General features: G+C 37.9%; 1 protein-coding gene across 17 annotated transcripts in view; it reads right to left on the reverse strand.

Annotated features, from left to right (window-relative positions):
- TRIP12 (thyroid hormone receptor interactor 12) overlaps window positions 1–17,027 on the reverse strand; it is a 144,879-nt gene that overhangs the window by 57,244 nt on the left and 70,608 nt on the right. For 16 of the 17 annotated variants that reach the window (XM_081243325.1, XM_081243324.1, XM_081243316.1 and 13 more), the window contains 4 exons: window positions 12,971–13,076; window positions 10,217–10,353; window positions 4,543–4,626; window positions 3,380–3,475 (listed from right to left, as the gene is read on the reverse strand). In XM_081243325.1, coding sequence (XP_081099451.1) covers window positions 3,380–3,475; window positions 4,543–4,626; window positions 10,217–10,353; window positions 12,971–13,076 — 423 coding nt within the window. The remainder of the gene's footprint in view (window positions 1–3,379; window positions 3,476–4,542; window positions 4,627–10,216; window positions 10,354–12,970; window positions 13,077–17,027) is intronic. The other variant, XM_081243320.1, reaches the window with a different exon arrangement.

Consider the following 17,027-nt stretch of genomic DNA (forward strand, 5'->3'; position numbering starts at 1 on the left):
TTTTTGAACAGTACGCAGTATGCACTGTGTTTGTTTGTGCACTGGTTCAAGGTCGGGGGGAGGAGAAGGAAGTGCAAAGAGCTCTGTGCCAGTGTGTTTATAGTGAAGCAAGATTAACCATTGTCTTTTTTATGTTCCTGCATTTTGTTTCACTTTGCTGTGTATATAGTGTATATAATGGACAAATGAGTCCTAATTTACAACACCTAGTCTTTCTCGATGTTAAAGAGGTTGCCAGTGTATGACAAAAATAGAGTTAGTAATAATACATTTTGTACATTTTGTGTTAAAAAAATATATGATCTATACTTTGCCATCAGTTAAATCAAAGTTTTTAAAATGTATTTATGTGAGGACTGGAACATTTGAATTCTGGATACTTAGTAAGGATTTTCTTAATATAAACTTTTTTAGACAGTACTGTAGTTATGTCCTTATTTTTACAGATATAAATTTAAATATATGCAAATGGAAAAAGTTAAAAAAATAAACTTGGGAGTGGGGAGAACAACTGAGGATATAAATGAAACAATGGTCAGGTCACGTGGATCGATAATTATTGATGGGTTCATAGTTGTTATTATACTACACTAATACTCTCAACTTTTGTGTATGTTTGATCTTTTTCATAATACAGGTAAATCCTGATTACCCTTAGTTTAAATCCCACACTTGCTGCCGGCCTGCAAAGGTCCAACATGACCTGGCAAGCACCTACAGCTCTCAGAGTTCACCTTCTACCACTCTCCTTTCACTTTCCATAGGCCCCTCCTGCTGTCTTATGAGCATGACAAACTCATTTCCACCTGCGGCCTTGCACTTCCTCTTTCCCTCCGATCCCTGCAGAGCTGGTTTTCTCACTCTATTTTGTTCTCCACAAAATCACCTCAGAAAAGGTTTCTTTAACCAGCCTATCATCACACCAACAAACGCCTTCCTAACTCTGCTTTGTTTTCCTTCACTGCATTGACACGACATGAAATCTTACTTATAGTAATTGTCTTGTTAATTATTTCCAGGGTCACTCTCTAACAGGGAAGCTTCCACGTGGGAAACAACTCTGCTTATTATCCTATTCATGACTCTGTACAATCCCAGTGCCTAATAAACAACACTGAATAAAAATCCATGCTCAAGGGTTCTCGAGAACTTTGCAGGAGGCTATGTTATCTGAGAGATGAGTATCAGGGCAGCAAAAGCAAAGCAAAACAAAACAAAAACAAAAATACCAGCTGCCTCAGAATGGGAGAAAATATTTGCAAACAAATCAACGGACAAAGGATTAATCTCCAAAAATATAAACAGCTCATGCAGCTCAATATTAAAAAAAACAAACAACCCAATCCAAAAATGGGCAGAAGACCTAAATAGACAGTTCTCCAAAGAAGACATACAGATGGCCAAGAAGCACATGAAAAGCTGCTCAACATCGTTAATTATTAGAGAAATGCAAATCAAAACTACAATGAGGTATCACCTCACACAGTCAGAATGGGCATCATCAGAAAATCTACAAACAACAAATGCTGGAGAGGGTGTGGAGAAAAGGGAACCCTCTTGCACTGTTGGTGGGAATGTAAATTGATACAGCCACTATGGAGAACAGTATGGAGGTTCCTTAAAAAACAAAAAATAGGGCTTCCCTGGTGGTACAGTGGTTGAGAGTCCGCCTGCCAATGCAGGGGACAAAGGTTCGTGCCCCGGTCCAGGAAGATCCCACATGCCGCGGAGCGGCTGGGCCCGTGAGCCATGGCCGCTGAGCCTGCACGTCCAGAGCCTGTGCTCCGCAGCGGGAGAGGCCACAACAGTGAGAGGCCCGCGTACCACAACAAAAACAAAAACAAAAACGAAAGATAGAATTACCATATGACCCAGTGATCCCACTACTGGGCATATACCCAGAGAAAACCATAATTCAAAGAAACACATGCACCCCAATGTTCACTGCAGCACTATTTACAATAGCCAGGTCATGGAAGCAACCTAAATGCCCATCGACAGACAAATGGATAAAGAAGATGTGGTACATATATACAATGGAATATTACTCAGCCATAAAAAGGAACGAAATTGGGTCATTTGTAGAGACGTGAATGGATCTAGAGACTGTCATACAGAGTGAAGTAAGTCAGAAAGAGAAAAACAAATATCGTGTATTAACGCATATATATGGAACCTAGAAAAATGGTACAGGTACAGATGAACCGGTTTGCAGGGCAGAAATAGAGATACAGATGTAGAGAACAAACGTATGGACACCAAGGTGGGGAAGTGGCGGGGGGTTGGGGGTGGGATGGATTGGGAGATTGGGATTGACGTGTATATACTAATATGTATAGAATGGATAACTAATAAGAACCTGCTGTATAAAAAAACAAAATCAAATTCAAAAATTAAAAAGAAAATACCAGCTGCTTCTTAAAATCCTCAAGTACAAGTACACATAATATGAGTACATGTATACACATTGCATTTTTTTTGAACTTAGAATATTTGATGGAAAATTATACAAGTACAAATTTATTTGTAAGGTCAGAGTTAACAACCTTCAGTAACACTTCAGAAATTTAGAAATTAATCAAGACTGAAGTCTGCAAATAGTCTACTGATTCTATGGAAATATTATCGATGAAATAAAAAAGAATGTGTGTGTGTGTATATATATAAAACTGAGTCACTTTGCTGTACAGCAGAAATTAACACAACATTGTAAATCAACTATACTTCAATTTTTAAAAATGCTTAAATGTAAATTTTATTGCTTAAGGAAGCTAAAGGTAATATTCTATACTAGACAGAATTTAACTGAATTTGTGATTATGCAAAATCATATTCTTAGTTACAAACTGAGACTTAAACAATCACTCTCATATCTACCATATATGATAAGATCTCTGGGTTATAGTAATTTGATTAAATGAGTCTAGTTACTGGTAATTCTGCTGAGAAATCTTTCCTCTCAGGCTCATTTTATAATCAACTGCCTAATGGGTTAAATTTTATTATACCATAAAAAACTCAAGACACAAATCTGTGCAAAGCATGCAATCAGATGCTATAATAATATAATCACCTGAGATCCTGTACTCTTTCTATAGTTCAAAAAAAAAACAAAATGAAGGGTCAATCTTGTTGTAAACTTTGGATGGTTTTCTAATGGTTCCAATTCAGTAATCAAAAATAAAAGGAGAAAATCTTGAAGAGTTGCTATTATTTAAGGCAAGAACGTGCAGAAGCTCTGTTTTTTAAAACAGGTTAAAGTTCATGAAAACTTCCTTATGTGAAAACTCTCTTACATGAATAGGTAAACAGTAAAAACAGCACTCAACTAATTACTAAGAGTTTTGAGGGGAGGACAAATTTAAAAGTATTCACTTACTAGCTCCGCTTCCAATTGTTCTATGGAAAAGTTGTGACATCCGAGGACCAAGAGGACCAAACAGGTGCGGAGGAAGACCCCTGGCCTCTAACAGAGCTAAGGAAAAAAGAAGGGCAGGAGGAGCAGTCGAAGTGTTAATACAACTGATCTTATCTAGAAGTTCCGAACAACTGATTCATCACATAATTGATTTAAACAATTACTTTCCATTTTGAACTTTAAGTTACATTAAACTTTTCAAGACCACTTGTATATACTAATGTAATTAATATAAGTTACAACACCCATGTGTCTACTCCAGGGCATCTTAAGGTTTTATGGAGATATTAAATATCCATGCCAGCAGGGTAAATGGTCCAAGAAAAAACCAAAGTAAACATTTATTTTGAAGAAGTTATGTTAAGCACCTTAGCTATTTCACTCTACTATTTCCCAGTCAGATACTGATCATAAGATCCTCTAAAAACATAGGAAAAAAATCATTTTTACCAGTTCCCAAAAGTGAGAAAAACTGTGTTCTAGTCAAAAAGTGATTGCTGTAAGTTCCTTCAGGAACTTAAAAGCAATCTGAAACTGATTCATTAATGTTTCTTGTAAGCCTCACATTGGGGATCTATTCTATAAATCAGCTGTCTGAAGATAATAAAAATACATATCCATGTACTTGTAAATAATGTATACATAATATAAAGCTACTTTTTAAACGCACTTACATTATAATACCTCGAGTTTATGTATACAACCTACATTCATTTTCAAACAGTTGATCAAGAACACAAAAGATCACAGCAAAGAAGCATCCTACTAGATGCAATATGTTATTAGGTACCAGAGCACAATATATTAAGCTACCCCTTGTTCAATATCTTCCTTAATGCATTACTAGCTATACATGCAACCGTAATGAAAAAAAAAATTTTAACAAAAAAAATATATATACTACATAAGATTTTTATCTAGTTAAACAGTAAAGATGAAGAGCCAAACGGATGATCTTCCAATTCCAAATCATCAAATCACTACCACATACAAAGCTTTTTTTGGAGGTATGGGCACTGCTACATTATACTTTTATGAGCTCATCCGAATTAACTTCAACAAAGAACGGTAGTAACAGGCAGCCCATGACAAGAGTTTCTCGTAAGCTCAGTAACTCTCTTTACCTTGCAATCGTCCCATCTCGGAATCATCCGATTCACTCTCCCCAGAAGTGGTCATGCCCACAGCCCCTGCAACAGAACTAGAGGCTTCGAAGAGGGGGGGAAAGGTGAGGGTTAGGAGAGGAACATTTAAATTCATTATGTCTGGTTTATCTTAAAAATGAAAAAGCAGAGTTTTACAGACAACAATGAATAAAGGCAAACGTGCCTGCCCATTGCACACCAGCTGTTATTCTAGACTTCATCATGTAGCTTTTATGGAAAAAAGATGGCTCAACTACATTAGAAACAAGCATAATATACAAGCTTTGCATTTCACTCATACATGGTTTTCACAGTTTCCTCCTGTCTTTGAAACTGTCCCTGAATTGAGTCTTATCCTGAACTCCTCTACCAAAAGTCCATAAAGATAACACTGCTAAAAAACCATTGTGATATTTAATAGATGGGCAATTAGTCACAAACAAAAAGCAAAACTGACATTTGGGGAAAATGTTCCATGTAGATGTGTGCCTTCTTCAGTCTGCTTTATTCCTGGACTGTCGTCTGCATATGATCGTTTGCCGTGTTCTCTTTCATTTCAAGACTGCGCAAAGATTACGCTCTCTTATTTCCAGGACAAAACATTGAAGATACACATTACAACTGACAGAAGACTGCAAAACACTGAAGTACAAAAGAGAGGGCAACTAACATGTCAAAACAAACGCAGAGTGAAGAGTTCAGATTCAGAAGGATTCTACTACCCCAAATGCTAACCTGATCGATCATTCCGTCTAAGTAAATAGTGGCTGATTCTACAATATTATAAATCTGACCAGGAGATGGAAATATATTCCTATAAAACGAGCAGTTTTACTGTCCCCTCCTCTCAGTGTCTGTTGAGTCCTAAAGCATTGTTTGTACATAGACGATTCATCTGTGTATGACCACATCATCCACAATACCTTAAGTCCTGTCCACTTGACAGATGGTGACAGAATGCAAGGCAGGAAGAATATTTTTGTCATTATTAAAAGAGGCACATGGATCACACATGTGAATGTAAAGAGTTTTTCTGAAGAAAGAGATGTAAATACACCAGCCACCAACTCTGTTTTCTTAATACGTTTCTTCACCCCTCATTTAAGTATTCTAACATTTCACCGGGATCTTTAAAAAACTTGTAGAAAAATGTATGGTTTAGAACAGGAATCAGCAAACTGTGGCCCACAGGCCAAATCCAGTCCAGCACACCACTTTGCAAATAAAATTTGGTTAAAACATAAGCAAACTCATTCACTTACATACCTGTGGCTGCTTTTGTGCTACAACCACAGAGCTGTTCCAACAGAGCCTGCATAAAGCCTAAAACATCAATTAGCTGGCCCTTCACAGAAAACGTTGGCAACCCCATGGTTTAGAGTTGCAGGCTAAGTAGAAATGCTAATATTAAGGAGTAATGGAGTTTAGCAAAATCCACACTTCTGATGGAGAAGGAAATAATAACTGTACTTATATATATATATATCTATATATATAAGGCTACTTGTAGGTAGCACTCATTAAATGCGGACTGTATGGAGAACGTGTCCATGTGTTTGCTCTCAACCATACAGAGAAGTATTACAAGCTCTACCATGCACATGAGGAAACCAAGGCTCTGTGTCTTTTGAGTGCTTGCCCGAGGTTGGACAACTGACCACAGGCATGAGACGTGAGCCCAGGCAGTCTGACTTCGCAGCCGCACTCGTAGGAGCTGCACGCTACCAGCGCCTCCCACTTACCCTCCAGCACTCATTCCTGATGTCAGTGCCGCTGCTTCTTCGCGTTATACAGAAACCACGCCAACCAGCCCTGCTACCGGGTCCCAATTATGACTGCACTTAGTCAAGTGGCTCTTAAACTTACTTTGAAACTTTTACAAAATGTGGAAAGCAAATCCTAAGTTTTGGCAAACAAAATTGTTGGGTTTTCTTTCTTTCCTGCTCCCCCCCTCAAAGGCACACTCTGGAACCACACATTTTTTAAGGAAAAAACATCACAAGTTCACTTAAGGTAATGCTGGTTTTTTTTTAAAGCTTATCAGAGGTTCTACTAGTTTTACTTTAAACCAGTCTACAGATCTACAACTTATGATTTTAAAGGTTTAACCTTAAGTGACTTCTTAAACATATTATTCTAAGAACTGACATACTGAATAATAAATACCTCAAATTGCCCTGCCACAAAGACATTAACCAAGACATAAAACTTGTAAAAGCACAGAATTAAAAGAGCTGTTAAGACTATTATAGGGAGGTCCCAACCTTAAGGGAGCCACAGACCCACTACAAGGAGGAGCAGGGATATTCTGGTTTTTAATCAAGTCAAGGGCCTATTTTGACACAAATCAGTTACTGGACCCAAGGAAAAAGATCCTTTCCAGCTGCCATCCCTTTGATGGCAAGTATTAATAAGCATTTGCTTACCGTAGGTCCCTTTTTTCTAAGTTTTACAAAACTAGATAAACCAAACTAGCTTAGCCTGTGAGTGGCTGTTTGTAAAGTCATGCAGGTAAGGAAATGTAACCCATTAATAGCAGTCAGCGAGAAAGTTGCTTCAATCAAGGCATCAGACCTTGGGCAACACACACAAAATCCATCCCGACACTAATATAAAAGCAAGGCTATCAAACAGAGAAAATCCAATGCCAGATTTTAAGAGGTGTCGATCTTTTTTTTTTGTTTGTTTAAACTGGTATCTCTCCCATCTAGTCTCAGCATATCTTCACAGCACCATGTAAGGCAGTTTCCAACACACAGTTAAAGCTGACAGAATTCACTTTTACTTGACAGGAACTGCTAAGAGTTTACCAAATACCTAAGTATAGGAGGCAACGGGAAGACATTTTTAGTGTCACGAAAACTTTTGAGCTAGGCCAGAAGAATGGTTGTTTGGAATCTAATTACACCTTATATGGGCCTTGGCATCAGGTGATATGGTAGCAATCTGACTTTTTTAGTGGTACTAACCGAAAATAATTAGGGAGAGAAAAATTTACAGAACTGAGTTGCTTTCTTTTTACAATCTGACCCTGTTCATTTCTTGTGAAATTAAGACTCCCAATGCAAAATGTAGGTGTGTCAGAACACTTTTCCTTATGTTGATTGATTTCCAGGTATAAAGAAGACTGCCTGATTCCCCACCTTAGTATCGCTAAGATTTGCAAGACTTTGTCAACAAGACTTTATCAGCACTATAAAGGGGTGCTCAGTTCTAATGAAGTCTAAAACTAAACCCTTCAGTTCTTGGGACAACGTGGGGAACACTTAACTATCAACTTCAAGAGCTGACATTTCTTCTATGAAGAGCTAGAGGGGTTGCACTCCACATCACAGTAAACTTCAGAGTGACCCAAAGGGACACCATTCTCAACAAACTTTCCTAAATGTCAACAACACTGGCAAAGTCAGGGTGATATAAGCAAGTATTCCAAAGATGGAGCAATGCTTTAATATCTACATGTGAAAAAAGAACTACACTTATATCAACGAGGCCACTGAAATAAGTCAGGAAGAAATGATCTCTAAAAATAAAGAAACACTGAAAAATGAATATATACGTAAGACTGAAGAGATTAATCTCTTTAAATTAGTAAAAACATTATTTCAAAATAAATGTTTCAAATGAAGTGAGTCTTATACCAACTGTGTAAGAGCTGTCTGAGAATGGACACTTGCCATAAGATGCTCTAAGTTACCACCATCAGTTTGTACTCTACGCGAACTTAGAGGGTTTTATTTTTCTTTAAATTCCAGTTTTACATACTGAGAAACGAAAGCACATTACACTGAAGAACTTAATATAAAGCTAGTAATAAGTAATTTGCCTCTTTCCCCAGAAGCACTTTAGTGAGCTGGCAGAGGAACCCCTGTAGTACGTACAAGGGATCCAGCCTCCAAAAGGTAATAAAGTTAGTGCTGCTCTAATACCAGTGAACGTGCACATGTATCTTTTACAGAAACTCAGAAAGCACCCAGATCACAATGGGATTTGAAATACGGATGACAATGAAACACAGGCGAGCCTTTCGGAGGGCAATCGCATGAACCTAATCCCTTGAAGCTTTATCCTCTTCGGCAAATATACCAGGAAACAGAATTTTACCCACCACCCCCTCATTCTGGCCTCCGATTACACCCCTATGAATTAAACAAACTCGAGTAACCACGGAAGCAGAACACCACAGCTGCTATAACTGTGCACTTCTTTTCTCTAAGACCTGAATTTGAGAGTCACACATCCTAGTCTGTAACCCTGGCAAGCTTAACCATCATGCATCTCAGTTTTTCTCATTTATAAAATGAGGATAACAGCACCTCACACCTCAGCAGGTTGTTCTGAATATTAAATGAGCATATATGTAAAGTGCTTAATAATGTGTCTGCAATGGAGTGTACACTCTGTAAATGTTAGCCATTGTAATTACCATAATGAGTCCACTTGAACAACACACTCAGCAGCTCCCTCTCAAAGTGTCATCCATATGGGAATTGCTCCACTTCCATATTCAGACTTGGAATAAACATTAAAACACTGGGAAGCATAGGCTGTGTGTCCTACAGAGCTTCAGTGAGTTGCATGTGCAAGGCACTGTATGTTTCCAAAAATCTACCATTTAACCCTTCAGAAAAACTATTCTGGGAAAAAGGCACCACCAGAAGAGATGCCGTAAGTTCGCCATGTAATCTATCATACAAAACCAGGAAAGATAAGTTGGTAAAGATGTTAAGCTGGACAGAAAGCTGAGACAAAAGGCACAGAACATGGACAGCAGCGGGCAAACCAGAACCTTCCTGGTAAATGAGGATATACAATCAACCATAGGCATTAAAGAAAACTGGCACCTATTCTGATACTAACAGTAATACATGAAAGAACTCTGTTCAAAAGTAAGAACATGCCTACGCCTAAAGCTACGCATATCATCCAGATTCAAGGGACTCAGACCCATATGTTCATAATGATGACTTATAATATTTTTGTATCTGTTCTTAGTGTTAGTAAGAAATGCTTATAACAAGCTACTATTTAAACCCGTTAGCCACAATCAAGCCGTGGAGTGTCAGCCGCCTTCTGGCACTGGAAATGGGTACATACTTGGGGTGGGGCGGGGAGCCTAATTTTTGCTGGGCTAAGACATCTAGGAGAATAAAAATAAGAAACCCGGAAGAAAAGGAATACTAGTCTTAAAGCTGCTTGGATTCAAACGGAATACTAGTTATTTTTTAGGGACTACAACATTCTAAATTAAAATTTAGACTTGTATGAAGCAATGTAAGCCACATCCTTAAGTTTTTACTATGAATTTAAAGTTTTACAAACAATCAGTAGGCAACTATTATATGTACAGATCAATATTTTAGAAGCTTAAACAGAAAGGACTTACTGCTTCTTAAAAGGCCTTTGAATGTAATTAGTACAAATTTGGATTTGGAAAAAGATTAAACAACAACAACAGCAAATGAATACAAATAATCAAAACACCAAATCTATAAAGCAGAACAAAAGCGAACAACAAGTGTGATGGCTAACATCTTAAGATGTATCTGTCTCCTCTCTTCCATGATATTTGGTGTACCTAAAAAGTAATTTATCTCCAAATAAATCTGGAAGATACATAAATGCTTTTTAGGCTTAAGAAGTGCCAATCTACCTGCCGCTCCTTGGGGAGTTTCGTCCGTCCGTGCAGCTGAAGAATTCACTGTCTCCTGGTTGCCTTCAGGGTCTGCCATCTTCTCCTGTCGACGAGCTTCAGCTGCTCCTCTTTTGCCCAGGCCAGAGCCTCGCCGACTACAACAGAAAAATGCCAGCATAGGCAGCACTCCCAGTGACCAGGAGCAATGTCCACACAGCACAAAGCTCCAATGCATGGAACACAGAGCTAGTTTCTTCTTTTTACATAAAACTTGTTGTAGAAAATCACTATGGGTAACAACCAAGACTTTGTATATTTAAAACTCATCCAAGCTATATCACATTGACAATACAAGCTTTTGTGTTGCTATGAGCTGTTGTCATCCTTACAAAACAGAAGTGATTTTTAAACACTTCAACTACATGGAAAAGTGATTCCTTCTGCAGAGACAATTCAATTCATTTAAAATAGATCCCTAATTCCTGGGTAAACAGTGGGCCACTATATGGACTTTCAGACTAATACTTGAAAATGAGGGCAGGACAGGGGGAGAGAAGAAGATGGGAAAAATTCCCATCACCTAAGTCCCAGATTACTTAAATCATCAAAAAATTACTATCCTAATAATGGACAATAGCTCTAGCCTTTAAAATAAAAGAAATGAGTATTTAATATTTATAAATAAATACAGACGACATCTGGGAAGACACTTGTTTCGGATCGAGGCATAGTGTAAGATATGGAAAAAGGAATCATCAGTCATTTATCATGAAGCAGACTATATTTTATTGATGACTTTCTTTCTATTTTAATAGCGAAATCAGTAAGCAAATCAGGTAGAGACAGAAGACTTCGAAAATTACAACAACTTAATATTGTTTAAAGGCAGCTCCCCAAACGACCTCAGAAAGTGCAAAAACCTACTACTGAAGAAATGTTTCAGACTAAAGTAAACTACAGTGAAATTAGATGTTGCCTGGTAAAGAACAAGAAGGAACCAGGCATAAGTGACATGTAAATGAAAGCTCTGAATCACCAATGAGTTCTAGAAGAGTTTATTCTCTCAATTATTAAAACTCCTCCTTAAGCAGGGATTTACTTTGCCAACCTTTCATTCACAGGGGGAAAAAGCTCATTCCAAACCCCAATTACCAAGCTACAAATTAGTGGGATTCAAATTAAGTCATTTATTTAACATTTAATTTGCATCAACCATGTGACATACTCTGTGCTGAACATTTGGCTGCTGCCTTCAAGGTGTGTTAGTCTAAAGAGACCAAGCCGCAGCTGTGATCGACTATGAAAGCACTAAGAGGAATCTCAACTAATTCAGAAAAGTTTGAGATGAAGAGCACTGCAGGCAGGTGGCTAGACAGCTTGTGTGTAGCATGTAAGTAACTTCTTGTTCATCAAGACAGTGGGCCTGAGGAGGAGAGAATGCTGCAGAGAAAGATAGGATGCTAGATTACCTGACGCCACATACAGCTTAAAATTAATTTTCAACTACAGTGAGTTTGGTTTATATCTAAGATTATAAACCTTGGGTAAACTGGCTTCAAAGTTTGGCCCAAAACAGGACAAAAGCCCTAAAGAACTAAGAACTTTTCTCAGAGGTCCTCATAAAAGTACTGCCAAAAAACTTCAAAGGCAAATAGGTGTACTAACTCCAGATATTTTAAACAATCCTGACAGAACTAGGAAATAAGTGGAAAAGTAGAGATTAAAGTGGTAAGAGTCCATTTCTTATGACTTATTAGGTAACAAGTCATACTGTTTCCTTGTGTACTGTACTGTACCCACGGCCAAGAGTATAAAGTCGATTACCTCAGAGAAGAACAAAAAGAAGTGCTTAAAGCCTTTCTACTGACCTAAGTTAGAGTAGGGAAAAGGTAAACTAAAATCAGTCACCTGCATCACTGGTTTCTGGCACATTTAGTAGAGAGAACGAAGTACATATAAGAGCCAACTACATATAAAGGATGGAGAAGTCCCATACGGCTGTGATTACCAGCACAAGAGCAAAACTGACCAAGCCTGAAAATCTGAGATGAAATTGCAACAAAGAGATTTTTAACTTTAACCTAAGATTCTGAGTCAGTTAATAAAGCATATGAAATAATACACTGTATCATCTATCAAAGGTAGATAATTTTCTGAAAAAGGGCTCCAAAACAGCAACCGGGAGAAACGGGAGTTGGAGATGTGAGAGAACACAAACAAAACCTACATTTTTCTGTGAGGATAGGTATTGGAACACAAAATGAAAATTAAGTACATCTCTCACCCTCACCCATGAAACTCAATAACTTGCGCCAACACTCTTAGAAACTAATTAGGCAATATTACAGCCATTACAACAGGCATCCCTTCTGATCCATTAATCACACTACTGGGAAATTTAGCTACCATTAAAAATAACCCCAATCGGCATAAAGATGCTCATTAGAGATTTCTTTGGCAGACGAGAACTCTGAAGACAACCAGACGTCCAACTATTGGCAACAACTCTGTGCAAATGATGTAACAGTGGAGGAAAAGGTGGAAGACAACGGTGTTGTCCAAAAAAGGCACGATTAAAACTTAGCAAAAACAGGTAAATAAATATCGGGGAAGAATTCACAAAAATATACAACAATACCAGCTATATTAGAATGAATTTCTTTGCTCAACGTTCAGGAGAAAACTTTTAAAAACTTATAAAATTGAGGATTTTGCTAAAAGCTGAACACAGACAACGGCCTAATCATAAACTGGCGAAGCCCAGATGATTACCTGGCACTAGCACAGGAGCCCGTGGTCTTTTGGCGTGTGCTCCGCCTCAAACTGGGGAGCTCAGCAGGTGGGGATTCGCTGCGCTTCTTAGTAGATTTCCTTAAACCTATACATGTGAAATGCAAAAGTAAACTTTTTAAAAGAGCAGTTACCTTACATTTAAAATGACATAATTCTTCAGATCATCATCCAGTCAAAAGTCCATGGACTCGCCCATGGTCTCTCTAGCGGTCTCCAGGTTTACTTCCATAGTTTGCTTTTACTGCGCCTGCTCATACTGGGGAAGTGCATGTGGTGCTTGGCATCCCTGTTCAGGAGAAATCTTCTCACTCTGGCCTAACCTTGACACAAGCTTTCCAGCACCATGAATGACAGTCCCTCTCCTCTCAAACCATCCTCTTGAAAAGTTCCTATCACAACTCTACTCTTCCACTACTCTTCTCTACTAACTAAAGCCAAGAGATTGTTTTTTGTATATACTATGTATTTCAGGACTTTACTGTATTTTATTTAGCACTTTACTGCATTCTCTTTGCACTGTCCTATTTCACCTAGTTTATATGAGGCTCATCAATAAGGCCATGAGAGAACAAAATGTTTTCTTTCACCAACTCATTGGCAAGAAATATACATTTGAACTGAAGGTTATTCGAATGTCCAATTTACAGAATACTGTATAATTAGGGGAGAAAGTCAATCAAGCACACTTTACATGTTATTCTGGAATCTAACTAATACCTTTATAGGGATAACAGATTCTGAAAAGGTACAGCAACTGAGAAAAATTTATTGCTATTTTATGAACAATGGGGAAGCCATCAGAGCATCGTCTACTGCCCCCCCCCACCCGAAACAACACTGTTACTCTACACCGTACATGACATGACAACATACTGGGTGGTGAGCTCTATCTAAACAAAGACCCCCAGCATTGAGAGGTCTCCAAAGTCAACAGAGCATACTTCCACTGGAACTTTTGACATCATCTTAAATAGATGTTAACTTTCTCAGAGACCAACTGTATAATAACAGTTCTCCAGATCATTTGTTTCTTCTCAAATTTTATTTTTTTTCCACTTCACTGCTTTAAAAAGTGTAAAGATAAGAAATTCCTTACTCTTGATTTTGTTAAAAACACCACTAAAGGTTCTGGGAAAGAGGTGGTAAAAAGGATTCTAGACATCTTCTTGATCCTTTAGACTCTTCATTTAAAAACTTCAGTTCATCCAACTTGCACTTAAATTATACATGATCAAAGTTGCTAGGTGAAAAGCAAGCTATTAAAAACTCTTTAAACACAAAGCAGAAATTATAAGGAGAAAAATCTATGTTCAGACAGGCATTACCATTTAGAAATCTAAACCAGACCTTCTGGGCCCTTCTCCCCCCACCTCTCACCCCAAATAACTTTTGTGAAAGATTATCTAGACTCTTCGAACCAGCATAAAAGGATCAAAGAGTGAAAGTTAAAGTGACAAAAGAAGACTGGCCTAAGCGTTTCTTAAATTTCAGTTTTATTTTAAGGTTGATTTTCTATATAGCTGTCACCAGAATTATTTGATGTGATCACAAAGCTATATCTGACATCCTATATACTATTTTATCTTTGCCTAGCTGGATACACACCCCAGACACCTGAAAGATGGACATGGCATGTAGACGGATTATGGAGCTAGCTTAATATATTCAGCTAATAACATCACTATTTTTTAATATTTAAAAAATTTAGAAATTTTCTAATATTTCAGAAAATATTAAATTACACTTACCTATCTGAATTATGTGACTAAGTTGGACTAAAAAATGTACAATTTAGAGGGAAAAAGCCATCAGTGCACATTACATTAAAACTGCAAAAAACATAAGGTACTTTCACTTATAAGGCAGTTTAAAAACCTCTGTATTATTGTCACTGATGTTACTTAGTTCATGTAATACTAAAGTATCTATAAATACCATGATACAGTAATAGAGACACGAGTACAAATTTTCACATCTATTTAGTGACATTCAAAATAATATTCAACAATGTATCGTGGGCTACTGCTTTATTGCTAATCTGTGGTGACAGTATACTTTTTGACACTTTCACTACTCGTGCCCTATTTTAGACTTTGGTGTTTAACTCTCTCTTAAACAACTTCATTCAAATGCAATTTCCGTATGATAAAATGTACTCATTTTAAGTGCACGGGGTTCAATGAGTTTGACAAACTTATTCACGCATACAACCAACATCACCATCAAGACATACAACATTTCCATCACTTTAAAAAGTTCCTTTATGGCCCTTGCAATTAATCCCCCCCCACACACACTTCGGGTCCCTGGCAATCACTGGTCTTCTTTTCTGCTGCTATCGTCTACTTTGGAGTTTCATATAAATGGAATCATACAGTGTCGTGGGGATGAACTCATGGTGTGGCACGTACTGGTCCATTCCTTTTGACTGCCAAGTGGTATTCCCTTGTGTGGATGTGCTACAATCTCTCTATCCATTCTTGGTGTTGGACTTTAAAAGAACTGTACTAAGTTACAGAGAAGTAGGGCAGAGAAAAACCAAAACAAGAGTGAATAGAAAGCGATTTATAACTGATATCACAATACCATAATGTAAAATGACTGTCAGGCTAATTGACACTAACTCCATCCAGCCTGATAAAGTAAGAGAACCCCCAACATTTTGTTCTCTAAAATTCCTTAGAGGAGAACCACATAAATTCTTCCAAAAGTCTAAAACATGTTTAGAAGATAGAAAGGTCATACATTCTGGGACAAAGGAAAGCTGAAGCACAAACTTCAGCTTGGTAGATAAAGTATTTCCTAGAAAACCAGGACAGCTTAACCTTCTTTTGGCCATTCAGCAAGCTGACAATGCTAGCACATACTATCTTCACAATTTTATTCACTTATTCTTTAATATTTATTTATTTATTTGGCTGCTCTGGGTCTTAGCTGCAGCACGTGGGATCTAGTTCCCTGACCAGGGATCGAACCCAGGCCCCCTGCATCGACAGCGCGGAGTCTTAACCACTGGACCACCGGCGAAGTCCCTATTTCACAATTTCAGAGAGGCTACGGAGATTTTCAAAAGCACTTTCAGATTTAAAGTTGTAATAATTCTCATTTTTCAGACACAAAAATATTAACTGACTTGCTTAAAAGTGCATAACCCAAACGACTACACAATTCTAAGCTTATTTTAAAGCAGAACAGAGAGTACTACATCTTCAATATACTTGTGGCAAGGTGTTAAAATTTTGTTTTACTGGTTCGTTTAGAAAACTTTAAACTCTGTATAAAAAGAGTATTTTTTTTTTTTTTTTCTTGCGGTACTCGGACCTCTCACTGTTGTGGCCTCTCCCATTGTGGAACACAGGCTCCGGACGCGCAGGCTCAGCGGCCATGGCTCACGGGCCCAGCCGCTCCGCAGCATGTGGGATCTTCCCAGACCAGGGCACGAACCCGTGTCCCCTGCATCGGCAGGCGGACTCTCAACCACTGCGCCACCAGGGAAGCCCCTAAAAATAGAGTATTTTTGTAGAACTGAAATGCTTCCTATCATTCTACTGGGCAAATATGGAGTATTTTAATAAATGGTGGAAACATGGAAAAGTGTAAACCTACAACCTACTGAAAACCAATTAAAACACATGTGCATGGGAACACACATACCACAAACACATCTCTCTGTCCCAGGCTCTGTAATGCAGCAAAACTGCATTTATCATTTATTTTTATGATGCCACTTTGAGAAGCAACCAGAATATCACTGATCAAATTAATATATTCTTCTCCACAAAGCCTTTGTGTAATAAAGTTAGGTATAAATCTTGTATCAAAGCTCTTATTACAGTTGACCTTTGAACAATGCAGGGTCCACTTATACTCAGATATTTTTCAGTAAACCGTAAATACTACAGTACTACAAGGTCTGTGGTTGGTTGAATCCAAGGATGTGGAGGAACCATGGATAAGGACAGCCAGCTATTAGTTACATGCAGACTAACCCCTCATTGTTCAAGGATCAACTGTATTATCGGTATAAGAATATGTG

Source organism: Mesoplodon bidens, assembly GCF_964165515.1.
Source record: "Mesoplodon bidens genome assembly, chromosome: 8".
In the NCBI taxonomy this organism is placed as follows: Eukaryota; Metazoa; Chordata; class Mammalia; order Artiodactyla; family Ziphiidae; genus Mesoplodon; species Mesoplodon bidens.